This window comes from Oncorhynchus nerka, linkage group LG27 (assembly GCF_034236695.1).
Source record: "Oncorhynchus nerka isolate Pitt River linkage group LG27, Oner_Uvic_2.0, whole genome shotgun sequence".
Classification (NCBI taxonomy): Eukaryota; Metazoa; Chordata; class Actinopteri; order Salmoniformes; family Salmonidae; genus Oncorhynchus; species Oncorhynchus nerka.
Window position 1 is genome coordinate 108,973,755 of NC_088422.1, and position 18,379 is coordinate 108,992,133.

An 18,379-nucleotide genomic window follows, 5' to 3' on the forward strand; every position below is an offset into this window, starting at 1 on the left:
CTGATGCCTGCTGGTCTGTCCATTAATCACGGTACTCCATTCTGTTTGTTTATGTTTTATCTGTCGGCCCCAGCCGCACTCAGGCTCTGTGTGTAGTTAATCCGACCCTCTCTGCCTAGTCAACGCCATTTTACCTGCTGTTGTTGTGCTAGCTGATTAGCTGTTGTTGTCTCACCTACTGTTTTAGCTCGCTCTCCCAATCAACACCTCGCTGTATGTCTCTCTCAAATGTCAATATGCCTTGTGTACTGTTGTTCAGGTTAGTCATCATTGTTTTAGTTTACAATGGAGCCCCTAGTTCCACTCTTCATACCCCTGATACCTCCTTTGTCCCACCTCCCACACATGCGGTGACCTCACCCATTACAACCAGCATGTCCAGAGATACAACCTCTCTTATCATCACCCAGTGCCTGGGCTTACCTCCGCAGTACCCGCACCCCACCACACCACTGTCTGCGCATTATGCCCTGAATATATTCTACCATGCCCAGAAATCTGCTCCTTTTATTCTTTGTCCCCAACGCTCTAGGCGACCAGTTTTGATAGCCTTTAGCCACACCCTCATACTACTCCTCCTCTGTTCCGCGGGTGATGTGGAGGTAAACCCAGGCCCTGCATGTCCCCAGGTACCCTCATTTGTTGACTTCTGTGATCGAAAAAGCCTTGGTTTTATGCATGTCAACATCAGAAGCCTCCTCCCTAAGTTTGTTTTACTCACTGCTTTAGCACACTCTGCTAACCCTGATGTCCTTGCCGTGTCTGAATCCTGGCTCAGGAAGGCCACCAAAAATTCGGAGATTTCCATACCCAACTATACCATTTTCCGTCAAGATTGCAACTCCTCCCCCTTTGGCAGTTCTGTCTACTGCAGAGATAGCCTGCAAAGTAATGTCATACTTTCCAGTTCCATACCCAAACAGTTCGAACTACTAATTTTGAAAATTACTCTCTCCAGAAATAAGTCTCTCACTGTTGCCGCCTGCTACCGACCCCCCTCAGCTCCCAGCTGTGCCCTGGACACCATTTGTGAATTGATCGCCCCCCATCTAGCTCAGAGTTTGTTCTGTTAGGTGACCTAAACTGGGATATGCTTAACACCCCGGCAGTCCTACAATCTAAGCTAGATGCCCTCAATCTCACACAAATCATCAAGGAACCCACCAGGTACAACCCTAAAACTGTAAACAAGGGCACCCTCATAGACGTCATCCTGACCAACTGGCCCTCCAAATACACCTCCGCTGTCTTCAACCAGGATCTCAGCGATCACTGCCTCATTGCCTGTATCCGCTACGGATCCGCAGTCAAACGACCACCCCTCATCACTGTCAAACGCTCCCTAAAACACTTCTGTGAGCAGGCCTTTCTAATCGACCTGGCCCGGGTATCCTGGAAGGATATTGACCTCATCCCGTCAGTTGAGGATGCCTGGTCATTCTTTAAAAGTAACTCCCTCACCATTTTAGATAAGCATGCTCCGTTCAAAAAAATGCAGAACTAAGAACAGATATAGCCCTTGGTTCACTCCAGACCTGACTCGACCAGCACAAAAACATCCTGTGGCGGACTGCAATAGCATCGAATAGTCCCCGCGATATGAAACTGTTCAGGGGAGTCAGGAACCAATACACGCAGTCAGTCAGGAAAGCAAAGGCCAGCTTCTTTAGGCAGAAATTTGCATCCTGTAGCTCTAACTCCAAAAAGTTCTGGGACACTGAAGTCCATGGAGAACAAGAGCACCTCCTCCCAGCTGCCCACTGCACTGAGGCTAGGTAACACGGCATGCTGTCCGGTCCTCTAGCAGTCTCTATGGGGGTGCAACAGGGTTCAATTCTAGGAGCCGACTCTTTTCTCTGTATATATCAATGATGTTGCTCTTGCTGCGGGCGATTCCCTGATCCACCTCTACGCAGACGACACCATTCTGTATACTTCCGGCCCGTCCTTGGACACTGTGCTATCTAACCTCCAAACGAGCTTCAATGCCATACAACACTCCTTCCGTGGCCTCCAACTGCTCTTAAACGCTAGTAAAACCAAATGCATGCTTTTCAACCGCTCGCTGCCTGCACCCGCACGCCCGACTAGCATCACCACCCTGGATGGTTCCGACCTAGAATATGTGGACATCTATAAGTACCTAGGTGTCTGGCTAGACTAAACTCTCCTTCCAGACTCATATCAAACATCTCCAATCTAAAATCAAATCTAGTCGGCTTTCTATTCCGCAACAAAGCCTCCTTCACTCACGCCGCCAAACTTACCATAGTAAAACGGACTATCCTTCCGATCCTCGACTTCGGCGATGTCATCTACAAGCTATCTACAATAGCTTCCAACACTCTACTCAGCAAACTGGATGCAGTTTATCACAGTGCCATCCGTTTTGTTACTAAAGCACCTTATACCACCCACCACTGTGACTTGTATGCTCTAGTCGGCTGGCCCTCGCTACATATTCGTCGCCAGACCCACTGGCTCCAGGTCATCTACAAGTCCATGCTAGGTAAAGCTCCGCCTTATCTCAGTTCACTGGTCACGATGGCAACACCCACCCGTAGTACGCGCTCCAGCAGGTGTATCTCACTGATCATCCCGGTCTCCTGACCCCTCCTGTCTCAGCCTCCAGTATTTATGCTGCAGTAGTTTGTGTCGGGGGGCTAGGGTCAGTTTGTTATATCTGGAGTACTTCTCCTGTCCTATCCGGTGTCCTGTGTGAATTTAAGTATGTTCTCTCTGATTCTCTCTTTCTCTCTCTCAGAGGACCTGAGCCCTAGGACCATGCCTCAGGACTACCTGATATGATGACTCCTTGCTGTCCCCAGTCCACCTGGCCGTGCTGCTGCTCCAGTTCCAACTGTTCTGCCTTATTATTATTATTGGACCATGCTGGTCATTTATGAACATTTGAACATCTTGGCCATGTTCTGTTATAATCTCCACCTGGCACAGCCAGAAGAGGACTGGCCACCCCACATAGCCTGGTTCCTCTAGGTTTCTTCCTAGGTTTTGGCCTTTCTAGGGAGTTTTTCCTAGCCACCGTGCTTCTACACTTGCTGTTTGGGGTTTTAGGCTGGGTTTCTGTACAGCACTTTGAGATATCAGCTGATGTACGAAGGGCTATATAAATAAATTTGATTTGATGATTTGATCCCTAAAGCCAACACCTCATTTGGCCGCCTTTCGTTCCAGTTCTCTGCTGCCTGTGACTGGAACGAACTGCAAAAATCGCTGAAGTTGGAGACTTATCTCCCTCACCAATTTCAAACATCTGCTATCTGAGCAGCTAACCGATCGCTGCAGCTGTACATAGTCTATCGGTAAATAGCCCACCTAATTTTACCTCCCCATACTGTTTTTATTTATTTACTTTTCTGCTCTTTTGCACACCAATATCTCTACCTGTACATGACCATCTGATCATTTATCACTCCAGTGTTAATCTGCAAAATTGTAATTATTCGCCTACCTCATGCCTTTTGCACACAATGTATATAGACTCTTTTTTTCTACTGTGTTATTGACTTGTTAATTGTTTACTCCATGTGTAACTCTGTGTTGTCTGTTCACACTGCTATGCTTTATCTTGGCCAGGTCGCAGTTGCAAATGAGAACTTGTTCTCAACTAGCCTACCTGGTTAAATAAATGTGAAATAAAAAAATAATTTGACATGCTCAAAAATACTGCAGAAATGCTAAATTGACTGGCCCGATGAACTCGGGATGGCCGGGCAGTGAAAGTGGTTCCTCTCCATCGCTCGATGGTGACACGAGAGAAGTGGGAGTCTCGTTATTTAAGTTTTTGAAAAATGTCCAAAATTACTAGGGGCGCCCCTATTGGATGGGCTCGGATGGGGGGGTGCTCCCTACCCAACTGTGGACCCCTTGCACACCCCTAAAGGCATTTAAAACCATTATGAAAATGTTATCCTGGTATCCCGTTCCAATCACCTGGCGCACGGCTGTCCATTTGCAATGGGCATTTACCATAACGAATTTGACATGCTCAAAAAAATTCAGGAATGCGAAATTGACTGTCCCGGTGAACTCGGGATGGGCGGGCAGTGATTCTGGTTCCTCTCCATCGCGCGTTTGGGTTGATTTCAGAATGTCACTTTGGTGATGGTACCTCACTGTTTAAACATATTGCAAATGGACAAAAGTCAGCCAGCAAGTCACCATCCATCAGTCAATTAGATATCATTCTGACACCAAACTGATACAAACTGACACCACACCCACTTTTTCCAACTCGTTTAGAAGCCAACTGTCACAGATTTCAGAGCAGGCCCAAAATTCACAGCGCCTTCTGTTCAAACTAGAGGTCGACCGATTAATCAGAATGGAGATTAATTCGGGCCAATTTCAAGTTTTCATAACAATCGAAAATCTGTATTTTTGGGCGACGATTTGCAGATTTGTTGTTTTTACACCTTTATTTATTTATTTAATCTTTATTGAACTAGGCAAGTCAGTTAAGAATACATTCTTATTTTTAATGACGGCCTAGGAACAGTGGGTTAACTGCCTCGTACAGATTTTCACCTTGTCAGCTCGGGGGATTCAATCTTGCAACCTTATAGTTAACTAGTCCAACGCAATAACGACCTGCCTCTCTCGTCGCACTCCACAAGGAGACTGCCTGTTATGCAAATGCAGTAAGCCAAGGTAAGTTTAATGCTAGCTAGCAACTTATCTTGTAAAAAACAATCAATCATAATCACTAGTTAACTACACATGGTTTATGATATTAACAGATATTATCTAGCGTGTCCTGCGTTGCATATAATCTGACTGAGCATACAAGCATACAAGTATCTGACTGAGCGGTGGTAGGCAGAAGCTGGCGCGTAAACATTCATTCAAACAGCACCTTCGTGCGTTTTGCCAGCAGCTCTTCGTTGTGCGTCAAGCATTGCGCTGTTTATGACTTCAAACGTATCAACTCCCGAGATGAGGCTGGTGTGACCGAAGTGAAATGGCTGGCTAGTTAGCACGCGCTAATAACGTTTCAAAATTCACTCGCTCTGAGCCTTGGGGTGGTTGTTTCCCTGGCTCTGCATGGTTAACGCTGCTTCGAGTGTGGCTGTTGTCGTTGTGTTGCTGGTTCGAGCCCAGGGAGGAGCGAGGAGAGGGACGGAAGCTATACTGTTACACTGGCAATACTAAAGTGCCTATAAGAACATCCAATAGTCAAAGGTTAATGAAATACAAATGGTATAGAGGGAAATAGTCCTATAATTCCTATCATAACTACGACCTAAAACTTCTTATCTGGGAATATTGAAGACTCATGTTAAAAGGAACCACCAGCTTTCATATGAGGGGGAACGGCACCTCACTACCTCCAGGCTCTGATCAGGCCCTACACCCAAACAAGGGCACTGCGTTCATCCACCTCTGGCCTGCTCGCCTCCCTACCACTGAGGAAGTACAGTTCCCGCTCAGCCCAGTCAAAACTGTTCGCTGCTCTGGCCCCCCAATGGTGGAACAAACTCCCTCACGACGCCAGGACAGCGGAGTCAATCACCACCTTCCGGAGACACCTGAAACCCCACCTCTTTAAGGAATACCTAGGATAGGATAAAGTAATCCTTCTCCCCCTCCCCCCCCCCCTTAAAAGACCTAGATGCACTATTGTAAAGTGGCTGTTCCACTGGATGTCATAAGGTGAAAGCACCAATTTGTAAGTCGCTCTGGATAAGAGCGTCTGCTAAATGACTTAAATGTAAATGTATATGTTCTCATGTTCTGAGCAAGGAACTGAAACGTTAGCTTTCTTACATGGCACGTATTGCACAAACCAAATGGAACATGTTTCTTTATCTACTTGATGCTAAATGGATTTGATTGATGTATTATATTAAGTTAAAATAAGTGTTCATTCAGTGTTGTTGTAATTGTCATTATTACAAATAAAATAAAATAATTTTTTATTTATTTATTTATTGTTTTTAATTTAAAAATCGGCCGATTAATCGGTATTGGGTTTTTGGTCCTCCAATAATCGGTATCGCCGTTGAAAAATCATAATCGGTCGACCTCTAGTTCAAACCATAATAAAAACATAAAACACATAGTTACGTTCTAGCTGCGGGTCCAGTTCTGACATTATGTGTAGGTCTAGCTGAGGCGACCCCGAATCCCAAGTTTCGGCTCGATAGGTCATTTGGAGCCCGAGTAGCGACCTTAATTGGTGTTGAAAATCCACATTTTCCAGGCGTTGCTACGGGGTCCTTGAATGAGCTTTCAGACAGAAACGTTAGGGTCCGTCTATGGGCAAAGGCGGTTTCAATGCACCTAGTCTTGCGACTCTGGGACATTTCTAAATGTCATAATTTTTGTGATGTCAAAATGAATTGAAGTTATTGCAAGTGTACGAGGCTGTTTCTCGGTCCGAGAGCCTTCTAGAGCCACATAACCCACCATGCACTATAGACCTGAACTCTAGAAGAGGCTTCTAAAGTTTCAGAGCTGTAGGTCTGACGGTTCTTTAATAGTTCGAACAAAGGTAACTATTGCAGGCTCTAAGCCTGGTAACAGTGTGTCTCTAAGCCTCACACTTGTCCCTCCGTCCTAGCTGTGTGCGTGTGTGAATTTTTCTTGGAAATTTGATGGGAGACATGACTGATTTACTGTTCATGAGGGTTGCCTAATCACACATTTAAAGTTTTGGAAAGATACAACTTTTTTAACCCTTCGAAATGGCCCCTAACACCCCAATTTAAGGCACTTCCAGTTGGCACAGGAAGCTGAACGTGAACACGGCTCTCATTGGCGTAGGCTTTTGCAGAATCCTGAGTTTGAAGTCTATACGTTAAGAATCGACTGATCTACACAGGGTTGAATGCAGTGATTTTCACAATTGCAGGTCATGTATATCAAGACACCTTTAGGGTGAATTTAACCACTTCCGGTTGCTCCAAGAAGCTTAGAATCAACGCAGGTAGACACCATAGTGGCCTGATAGATTGTCATCAAAGACAGGTTCATAAGACATCCATAACCCTTAAGGTTGAATTTAGGGGATCAGGCAATGTATTCCTATGGGGAGAGAAGTCAATGCAAACTGTTTGATGTAAACACCTTCTTTTGACTGTTAAGGGTTAATGCCACAGCCTAGAGATTATGGTAATGCCATTGCAGGCTCTGAGTGTCTTTAAGCACTGCACTTTGTCACTCCATCCTTGCTGTGTGTGAGTGAGTGAGTGAGAGAGAGAGAGCTTTTCTTTGACATCTGCTGGGAGAAATGACTCATTTACAGTTAATGAGGGTTGCTTAAAGACACATATGAAGTTTTGAAAAAAATCAGTCCTTTTTAACCCTTCGAAACAGCACCAATGACACCATTTTAAGGCACGTCCGGTTGACACAGGAAGCTGAAAGTGAACACACATCCTCCTTGGGGTAGGCACTTATAGAATTTTGAGTTAAGTCTATGTTAAGAACTGACTTATTTACAGAGGGTTGAATAAGTGTGTGTCATTTCAGAAAATCACAGAAATCTCACAGAGCTCCAAAACACACTTAAAAAAGATTTGTCTGAACACGCTGCAACTTGATCTTACTTTTTGGGGTAAATTTTTTTGGGGGGGAACATCACCAATTGTACAATGTACGATTTCTCTTAAATTACGATAGATAAATGGCTGGTTCTTTTTTCCCCGACACTAGGTTTATGTACTTTGACGTGAAGCGGTCAAATTAGAGCTCTATTTTCATTTTTTACCTTTAATCGAAGAAAAATGGCCATAACTCAAAAACCGTTGTGGCCTCAACGCCATCTTCTTTGGGGCCAACAGCCCATTATGCCAAACCTATGCTCACAAAGTTTGGTCTTCGAAGTCTTTTCCGTTTAGGAAAATAGGCCACGTCGTGATTGGTGATGTTTTGTACGTTTGCAATATGATTCCATTCGCCCTCTGGTGGGATTTACCGGGACAGAGGAAAAATTGCCAACATTTTAAAATGTTATAAAATGGAAACCGAATGTCCGAGAGACTTTGTTCGATGACTGAAGATCCGGCCCCCGTGCACAGCCCGCCGCCGTCCGCGAATTTTACAAATGTTCGCAGACGTCTAGTAAGGGACTTTTGACTGGTACTGTAGTTTAGACACTAATCGGTACAAGACATACAACCAGATGTCTCTTCCCAGTCCCCAGGTTCAGAACAGAGGCTGGGAAAGGCACCATTTTTAAATAGAGGTAACTCAAGCTAGCAATAAGCATAGATACAAAATATTTAAAAAAAAGATAAAAGAACACCTTACTGCACAAAGGGGACTTTAGAGAGACGGCTATTTTAGAAACACTATCGTTCAAAGGTTTGGGGCTACTTAGCTTTTTTTCAAAAACAAGGACATTTCGAAAGTTTTGTCCATTAAAATAACATCAAATTGATCAAAAATACAGTGCTGACATTGTTAATGTTGTAAATTACTATTGTAGCTGAATTTTTTAAATTGAATATCTACATAGGCGTACAGAGGCCCATTATCAGCAACCATCACTCATGTGTTCCAATGGCAAGTTGTGTTAGCTAATCCAAGTTTATCATTTTAAAAAGCTAATTGATCATTAGAAAACCCTTTTGCAATTATGTTAATTAACACAGCTGAAAACTGTTGTCCTGATTAAAGATGCAATAAAACTGGCCTTCTTTAGACTAGTTGAGTATCTGGAACATCAGCATTTGTGGGTTCGATTTCAGGCTCAAAATGGCCAGAAACAAATACCTTTCTTCTGAAACTCATCCGTCTATTCTTGTTCTGAGAAATGAAGGCTATTCCATGTGATAAATTGCAAAGGAACTGAAGATCTCACAACAACGCTGTGTACTACTGGCAGCTTCATTAAAATAGTACCCACAAAACACCACTCTCGACGTCAACAGTGAAGAGGCAACTCCGGGATGCTGACCTTCTAGGCAGAGTTCCTCTGTCCAGTGTCTGTGTTCTTTTGCCCATCTTAATCTTTTATTTTTATTGGCCAGTCTGAGATATGGCTTTTTCTTTGCAACTCTGCCTAGAAGGCCAGCATCCCGGAGTCGCCTCTTCACTGTTGACGTTGAGACTGGACAGAGGAACTCTGCCTAAAAGGCCAGACACCCAGAGTCTCCTCTTCACTGTTGACGTTGAGACTGGACAGAGGAACTCTGCCTAGAAGGCCAGCATCCCGGAGTCGCCTCTTCATTGTTGACGTTGAGATTGGACAGAGGAACTCTGCCTAGAAGGACAGCATCCCGGAGATGCCTCTTCATTGTTGACGTTGGGACTGGACAGAGGAACTCTGCCTAGAAGGCCAGCATCCCGGAGTCGCCTCTTCATTGTTGACGTTGAGACTGGACAGAGGAACTCTGCCTAGAAGGCCAGCATCCCGGAGTCACCTCTTCACTGTTGATGTTGAGACTGGACAGAGGAACTCTGCCTAGAAGGCCATCATCCCGGAGATGCCTCTTCATTGTTGACGTTGAGACTGGACAGAGGACCTCTGCCTAGAAGGCCAGCATCCCGGAGTCACCTCTTCACTGTTGATGTTGAGACTGGACAGAGGAACTCTGCCTAGAAGGCCAGCATCCCGGAGATGCCTCTTCATTGTTGACGTTGAGACTGGACAGAGGAACTCTGCCTAGAAGGCCAGCATCCCGGAGATGCCTCTTCACTGTTGACGTTGAGACTGGACAGAGGAACTCTGCCTAGAAGGCCAGCATCCCGGAGATGCCTCTTCATTGTGGACGTTGAGACTGGACAGAGGAACTCTGCCTAGAAGGCCAGCATCCCGGAGATGCCTCTTCACTGTTGATGTTGAGACTGGACAGAGGAACTCTGCCTAGAAGGCCAGCATCCTGGAGATGCCTCTTCATTGTTGACGTTGAGACTGGACAGAGGACCTCTGCCTAGAAGGCCAGCATCCCGGAGATGCCTCTTCATTGTTGACGTTGAGATTGGTGTTTTGCGGGTACTATTTAATGAAGCTGCCAGTCGAATGTACTTTTCTTTCAAAATCAAGTGAACCCAAATTTTCGAACGGTAGTGTATATTGTATTGTAATTTACACTGTACCATGTATTAGACCTAGATATGGTGTGTATGTACTGATATGTTGGCTGTGTGAGACATTTTAAATATATGTATTTCAGTCCTTGACTAATAATGTACTATGTCATATTTCATGTGGACCCCTGGTAGAGTAGCTGATGCGTTTGTAGCGGCTAATGGGGATCCTAATGAATACCAAAAATCCAAATACTGACCTCTGAGGAGGTAGAAGGAGTCAGGGAGGAGCAGCTTGAAGCCAAACAGAGTCAGGATGACCTCTAGGGAGAACGAACCACGGTCCACAAAGTCTCCATTAAATAGCTGTGTTCTATTGTTAAGTGTTATAATGACATTTCAATTAATACTAACACACACGGTTTACTGCACATGTCACCGTTTACTGCACATGTCACTGTGGCTGAACAGGATACATAGGGGTTGGTCTCAGAGGGTAAGCCGTTCAGCTCAAAGATGTTTATAAGATCGTAGAACTGTCCATGTGTGTCGCCACAAATGGTTATCTTTTCTGTCTGTTGGGGAGAAAACAGAGGACAGACAGGTTTAGGCACAGGGACAGTTCATCTGCTCAAGGGGATAATCATCTTGACAATTGGAGGAAGAGCAATACCAGGAAGTCAACAAATATCATGGATGTCTCACCTCTTTTAATGTGATCTCAATAAGACTGGGTAGTTTGGATAAGAGTTCTTTGACTTGGATCAGAATCTGAAAGGATAGATTTTATTAGTTAACAAATACAGGATTACATGTTTTATGTAAGGGTTTTTATTTCATAAGGTTTAGGGCAATGCGTAAGTTTAGTAAACTAGGGGCCTCCCGAGTGGCACAGTGGTCTAAGGCACTGCATCGACGGTGCTTGAGGTGTCACGACAGACCCGGGTTTGATCCCAGACTGTGTCACAGCCAGCTGTCACCGGGAGACCCTTGAGGCGGCGAAAAATTGGCCTCATCAGTCTACACACAATACCCCAAAAAGACAAAGCAAAAACAGTTTAGGAATTTTAGAAAATGTATACAAAAAAAGAAAAACTGCGGAAATATCACATTTTAATAAATATTCAGACCGTTTATTCATTACTTTGTTGAAGCACCTTTGGTAGCAATTACAGCCTCGAGTCTTCTTGGTAATGACGCTACAAGCTTGGAACACATGTATTTGGGGAGTTTCTCCCTTTTCTGCAGATCCTGTCAAGCTCTGTCAGGTTGGAAGGGGAGTGTTGCTGCACAGCTATTTTCAGGTCTCTCCAGAGACATTCGATCTCGGGTTCAAGTCCGGGCTCTGGCTGGGCCATTCAGAGACTTTCCCGAAGCCAATCCTGCTTTCTCATAGCTGTGTTCTTAGGGTCGTTGTCCTGTTGGAAGGTGAACCTTGGCCCCAGTCTGAGGTCCAGAGCAGTATGGAGCAGGTTTTCATCAAGGATCTCTCCGTACTTTGCTCTGTTCATCTTTCCCTCGATCCTGACCAGTCTCCACATCCCTGCCGCTGAAAAACATCCCCACAGCATGATGCTGCCACCACCATGCTTCACCGTAGAGATGGTGCCAGGTTTCCTCCAGAAGCGAAGCTTGGCATTCAGGCTAAAGAGTTCAATCTTGGTTTCAACAGACCAGAGAATCTTGTTTCTCATGATCTGAGAGTCCTTTAGGTGCCTTTTGGAAAACTCCAAGTGGGTTGTCGTGCCTTTCACTGAGGAGTGGCTTCCACCTGGCCTGATCGGTGGGTGCTGCAGAGATAGTTGTCCTTCTGGAAGGTTTTCCCATCTCTAGAACTCTGTCAGAGTGACCAGCGGTTCCTTGGTCACCTCCCTGAACAAAGTCCTTCTCCCTCAATTGCTCAGTTAGGACGGGCAGACAGCGCTAGGAAGAGTATTTGGTGGTTCTAAACTTCATCCATTTAATAATGATGTAGGCCACTGTGTTCTTGGGGACCTTCAATCTTGTAGAAATGTTTTGGTACCCTTCCCCAGATCGGTGCCTTGACACAATCCGGTCTCGAAGCTCAACAGACAATTCCTTCAACCTCATGGCTTGATTTTTGCTCTGACATGCACTATCAACTGTGGGACCTTACATAGAGAGGCGTGTTCCTTTCCAAATCATGTCCAATCAATTGAATTTACCACAGGTAGACCCCAATCAAGTTGTCAAAATATCTCAAGGATGATCAATGGAAACAGGACGCACCTCAATTTCAAGTCTCATACCAAAAGGGTCCGAATAATTCTGTAAATAAGATATTTCAATTTGCAAACATAAAAATAAAAAAAAGGTTTTTGCCTTGTCATTATGGGTATTGTGTGTAGATTGATGAGGGAAAACATTTATTTAATACATTTTAGAATACGGCTGTAACGTAACAAAATGTGGAAAAATGGAAGTCTCTGAATACTTTTCGAATGCACTCGATATTATTTAGCAAATGTAAAGACAACATTAAAATTAACAAGTCTGACAATATTAGCCTATCACTTGTGAATGACGTAATTCTCCTGTCTTGTGATCTTAACTGTATATCTCCCTCTCATTTTTTATTCATTTGTAAACATTTCTAAAAACATAATTCCGCTTTGGCATTATGGGGTCTTGTGTGTAGGTCAGTGACAAAATCTCAATTGAATCTATTTTAAATTCAGGCTGTAACACAACAAAATGTGGAAAAGGTCAACGGGTGAGAATACTTTCTGAAGGTAATGTATGTGTACCTGATAAGCACACTTTCTGTGCAGTTTCTTCTGGTCTTTGAAGCACTCCATCATCTCTTTCATGAACCTCATTGTGACCTTCCCTTCTTCCAGCTTCGGTCCTGTGTACTGGTCCTCGATCACTGCATGGTGGCACAATCAATCAACCAACCAAACCATTAAATGTATATAGCCCATTTTACAGAGAAATGTGTCACTAAGAGCTTTACAGTAACATAGCCTCGAAGGGTAGATGAAACACTATGTATACAGGCAGTAGCCCATTATTTCTAGACATTAAAATGATGACTGCTGGATAATATATAGTTTTACAACAGTTATGATAACCAATATTTTAAAGTAATTAATCGTAAAATATGAGATGAGAAACCACTCACTCATGTTTTCGATGTCTAGGGAGTCTACGACTGATCTCTTTATCTCGTCGCTAGCAATGGCTCTCTCGAAGGCTTTCTGTTTCACGATCTTGTTGCACTCCTGGTACTTCATCTTAGCGTCCTTATCGTTAGGTCGCACACGCACTACCTAACCCCACAACAACAGGCAAACACACAGGGACAGGGGGAGGAGCAGAACTACAGTCAGTCACATAGCAGCATACCACCTTGGATCCCACTGCTGGCTTGGTCCTGGATGGAAAACCAGATGCCTCACCAATTAAAAAAGGGGGAAAAAAAGCATTATTTACCTCAAATCTGAAATCTACAATAGAAGCTAGCCAGTTTACTGGCTAACGTTAGTGTTAAGAGATTTTAATCAAGGTTTAACATGAATGATTAAATAATTATACTCAGAAGCTTAACCATTAGGGATTAGAGGTTATGTAACATGGATAAGGGGTAATTGGAAATGATAACCATTGTGGAAGAAGGAATGTGTGTGTGTCTAAAGTAGGTTAATGAGACTCTTTGCTTATGTTTGAAACAACTCACCTATAACTTTGTGGCGATAAAATAAGACAGCGAGAGCCCTTCCAGGATTTCCTTATCTGGAACTGTCTGCTAAGTGGTAAGAAACTATGGTGAGACTTCAGGCTCTGGAGCAACGAACCGCCCTTGCGGTCTCTGCCTGGCCGGTTCCCCTCTCTCCACTGGGATTCTCTGCCTCTAACCCTATTACAGGGGCTAAGTTACTGGCTTACTGGTACTCTTCCATGCCGTCCCTAAGAGCGGTGTGTCACCTGAGTGGGTTGAGTCGCTGACGTGGTCTTCCTGTCTGGGTTGGTGCCCCCCCCCTTGGGTTGTGCCGTGGCGGAGATCTTTGTGGGCTATACTCAGCCTTGTCTCAGGATGGTAAGTTGATGGTTGACGATATCCCTCTAGTGGTGTGGGGGCTGTGCTTTGGCAAAGTGGGTGGGGTTATATACTGCCTGTTTGGCCCTGTCCGGGGGTATCATCGGACAGGGCCAAAGTGTCTCCTGACCCCTCCTGTCTCAGCCTCCAGTATATATGCTGCAGTAGTTTATGTTTCGCGGGGGGGGGGGGCTAGAGTCAGTCTGTTATATCTGGAGTATTTCTTCTGTCTTATCCGGTGTCCTGTGTGAATTTAAGTATTATCTCACTCACGAGGACCTGAGCCCTAGGACCATGCCTCAGGACTACCTGGCATGATGACTCCTTGCTGTCCCCAGTCCACCTGGCCGTGCTGCTGCTCCAGTTTCAACTGTTCTGCCTGCGGCTATGGAACCCTGACCTGTTCACCGGACGTGCTACCTGTCCCAGACCTGCTGTTTTCAACTCTCTAGAGACAGCAGGAGCGGTAGAGATACTCTCAATGATCGGCTATGAAAAGCCAACTGACATTTACTCCTGAGGTGCTGACTTGCTGCACCCTCAACAACTACTGTGATTACTATTATTTGACCCTGCTGGTCATTTATGAACATTTGAAAATCTTGGCCATGTTCTGTTATAATCTCCACCCGGCACAGCCAGAAGAGTACTGGCCACCCCTCATAGCCTGGTTCCTCTCTAGGTTTCTTCCTAGGTTTTGGCCTTTCTCGGGAGTTTTTCCTAGCCACAGTGCTTCTACACCTGCATTGCTTGCTGTTTGGGGTTTTAGGTTGGGTTTCTGTACAGCACATTGATATATCAGCTGATGTAAGAAAGGCTATATAAATCAATTTGATATAGATAGTTTTACATAAAAGTCAGTCTCATACAGACAGTATTGGATAAAGGTCCGTCTCAAATAAACAATATGACAGTATTACATAAAGTCTCAAATACTATATCAGTACACTTTGGGGCGGCAGGGTAGCCTAGTGGTTAGAGCGTTGGACTAGTAACCGGAAGGTTGCGAGTTCAAACCCCCGAGCTGACAAGGTACAAATCTGTCGTTCTGCCCCTGAACAGGCAGTTAACCCACTGTTCCCAGGCCGTCATTGAAAATAAGAATGTGTTCTTAACTGACTTGCCTGGTTAAATAAAGGTAAAAAAAAAAATTATAATAAAAACACTGCTTGTCCTAGCACATGCACAGATCAAAACCCGCTATAACTCTGATTAATGTGTTTACATGTCCTAATAATTCAGTTTAATATCTCATGATTACTGTGCAGGTAAACATACTCAATAATGTCATCTTGCTGACTTTACCTTTAAGCCTCCTCTCCTGTCATCTTGCTGAGTCTAACTTTAACTTTCCTGTCTCGACTAACCTTGTCCTGTCTTACCGTCTCGTAGTCTTTGAGTGCAGCCTTGAACTTGCCCAGGGCCATGTTGGACGTGGCTCGGCGGTAGTAACCCTTGATGTAGTTCTGGTCTATCTCCAGACACTTGGTGGCGTCGGCCAGGGCGTAGCCATAGCACTCTGTCCGCAGGTATGCCAGGCTGCGGTTGGAGAAGTAGATGGCGCTGCACGGTTTGAGCTCCAACGCCTCCGTGTAGTATTTGATCGCATTCTCATAGTCTCGCTCTAGAAAACAACATCACATTTATTCTCATACTCTTTCTCTAGAAAATGGTTCAAAGGTTGCATTGTAATGTATACCACTGTAAGACACACAGTAGGAAGTAGGGATGCACGATATAATCAGTGAACATATCGGAATCGGCCGATATTAACTAAAAATGCCAACATCGGTATCGGCCCGATGTCTAGTTTAACGCCGATGTGAAAAACCAACGTCAAAGCTGACATGCATACCTAAACTCAGCAAAAAAAAGAAACGGCACTTTTTCAGGACCCTGTCTTTCAAAGATCATTTGTAAAAATCAAAATAACTTCACAGATCTTCATTGTAAAGGGTTTAAACACTGTTTTCCATGCTTGTTCAATGAACCATAAACAATTAATGAGCATGCACCTGTGGAACGGTCTTCAAGACTAACAGCTTACAGACGGTAGGCAATTGAGGTCACGGTTACAAATACTTAGAACACTAAAGAGGCCTTCCTACAGAATCTGAAAAACATCAAAAGAAAGATACCCAGGGTCCCTGAATGTGCCTTAGGCATGCTGCAAGGAGGCATGAGGACTGCAGATGTGGCCAGGGCAATAAATTGCAATGTCTGTACGGTGAGACGCCTAAGACAGTGCTACAGGGAGACAGGACGGACAGCTGATCGTCCTTGCAGTGGCAGACCATGTGTAACAACACCTGCACAGGATCGGTACATCCGAACATCACACCTGCGGGACAGGTACAGGATGGCAACAACAACTTCCCGAGTTACACCAGGAACGCACAATCCATCCATCAGTGCTCAGACTGTACGCCATAGGCTGAAAGAGGCTGGACTGAGGGCTTGTAGGCCTGTTGTAAGGCAGGTCCTCACCAGACATCACCGGCAACAGCGTCGCCTATGGGCACAAACCCGCCGTCGCTGGACCAGACAGGACTGTCAAAAAGTGCTCTTCACTGATGAGTAGCGTTTTTGTCTCACCAGGGGTGATGGTCGGATTCGCATTTATCGTTGAAGGAATGAGCGTTACACCGAGGCCTGTACTCTGGAGCAGGATCGATTTGGAGGTGGAGGGTCTGTCATGGTCTGGGGCGGTGTGTCACAGCATCATCGGACTGAGCTTGTTGTCATTGCAGGCAAATAACACAGTTCAATTATAGAATGATGTGTGTTCCGAATTAGAATTATTTGGTTGACCGCAACTTCTGGGGTAGCTAGCTTTAGCTTGGTAGCTAGCTAGCACCAATACAACCAGCCTGAAAACAATGACCAGTAGAAATTGCAGTAGTTTTCACTATTCTTAGCAATGATTTAGGAATCCTTGTAAGTATTAACTAGGTAGCCACTAGTTGTTCACCTATTGAAATTGAACTTCAGCTCATGAAAATAAATAGCTAGCCAGCTACTTAACCCTGTTGCCAAAGGCTAATGTTATTAGCAGCCAGCAAGCTTCATCTGGCTAGTGAGGCTCAACCGGACTGGTTTGTGTTTTTAAGCTTGCCACAATAAGGATTAGGCACAAGAGTGGAATTTGCGTTTTGCCTTCAAAATAAAAAAGTGTGTCATTGACAGTGATGCAAATGAATACAAATAGTAGAATTATGCCATACTTTTATTTTGAAGGCTAACCGCAAATTTAACGATTGTGGCTAATCCTTATTGTGGCTAGCTTCTGTTGGAGAATAATCAGAATTAGTTGGTAACATAGATAAGATGCTTTATATTCATTATATGCTTGTGAGTTATTTCTCATCAGAATGCTTATTTTTGTATAATACTGTTCGCCATTTGCAGTCATCTGTTCTCTGTCAGGACTAAGTTACTTGGGCCGGAGAGAGGTCAAGTGTGTATCTCTTGGCTCCACAATGTCTGTGTGCCAGTCAATGTGTCTCTGTGATCTTGTCAAGGTGGGGGTATTTGATATCGGTAAGTAAAATTGACGCAGGTCAATTGTCTGGGAGAAGTAAAAAATCCCATTGCAAAAGAACGCTTTTTAGCATCTTCACTGATGGAAATACTCAATGTAAATACATTTGACTGTTCACGCTCATCTGTCTATTAGGTTAATATGCATATTTTCGTGGAATTAAATTGGCATGTGTGTAGGCTACAGTATATTCGTTATGCATCTTATTTATCACACCCGTACATACAGAGCCATTGAGTGGAAAATCTGTCATACAGAGTGGGAGCTGTTGCTGCAGCATTTCAACCAGCAACAGAAGGCAGCCTTCAACAGCGAGTCACACACCACTTTGCAAAGAGCTGGAGGCAGTAGGCTATATATTTTGAAAACATATACTTAAATTGTTTGAAACCTGAACAATTAAATACATATTATGAGGCATGTCTTACCTTGATACAAAGTAACCTATTAGATCTCCTCTTTCTACATTTCTAACGGATATTTTAATCTCGGTCATGAAACCGCTCGCAGGTGCAGTGCCTTTTTGACAGTGTTTTCCGCTAGTTGCATTATGGAACGAACATTCGCGCATAGCCTAATGCTTTAGGCGCATAACTGCGGTTATAATGTGAAGAAATAATAGTTCATCAACATTTTAAACTAAACGTTCTGATCTGTTGCATCAGACTCATTGCTTTTTAAAATTTCTTTAAATGTAGCCTTGGCCTAGTGGTTGTATGAATTTGGGATCTATCGTCCCACAACTGTCCCAGAGTCTGTTTGGAAAAGGATATTTCTCAACA

At 44.2% G+C, this 18,379-nt stretch overlaps 1 protein-coding gene across 1 annotated transcript in view; it reads right to left on the reverse strand.

Annotated features, from left to right (window-relative positions):
* The window catches only part of LOC115123498 (serine/threonine-protein phosphatase 5-like), a 42,990-nt gene that overhangs the window by 22,846 nt on the left and 1,765 nt on the right, over positions 1-18,379 (reverse strand). The window contains exons 2-7 of the mRNA XM_065012522.1: positions 15,439-15,680; positions 13,142-13,289; positions 12,765-12,886; positions 10,702-10,767; positions 10,473-10,571; positions 10,257-10,362 (exon numbers count right to left, since the gene is read on the reverse strand). Coding sequence (XP_064868594.1) covers positions 10,257-10,362; positions 10,473-10,571; positions 10,702-10,767; positions 12,765-12,886; positions 13,142-13,289; positions 15,439-15,680 — 783 coding nt within the window. The remainder of the gene's footprint in view (positions 1-10,256; positions 10,363-10,472; positions 10,572-10,701; positions 10,768-12,764; positions 12,887-13,141; positions 13,290-15,438; positions 15,681-18,379) is intronic.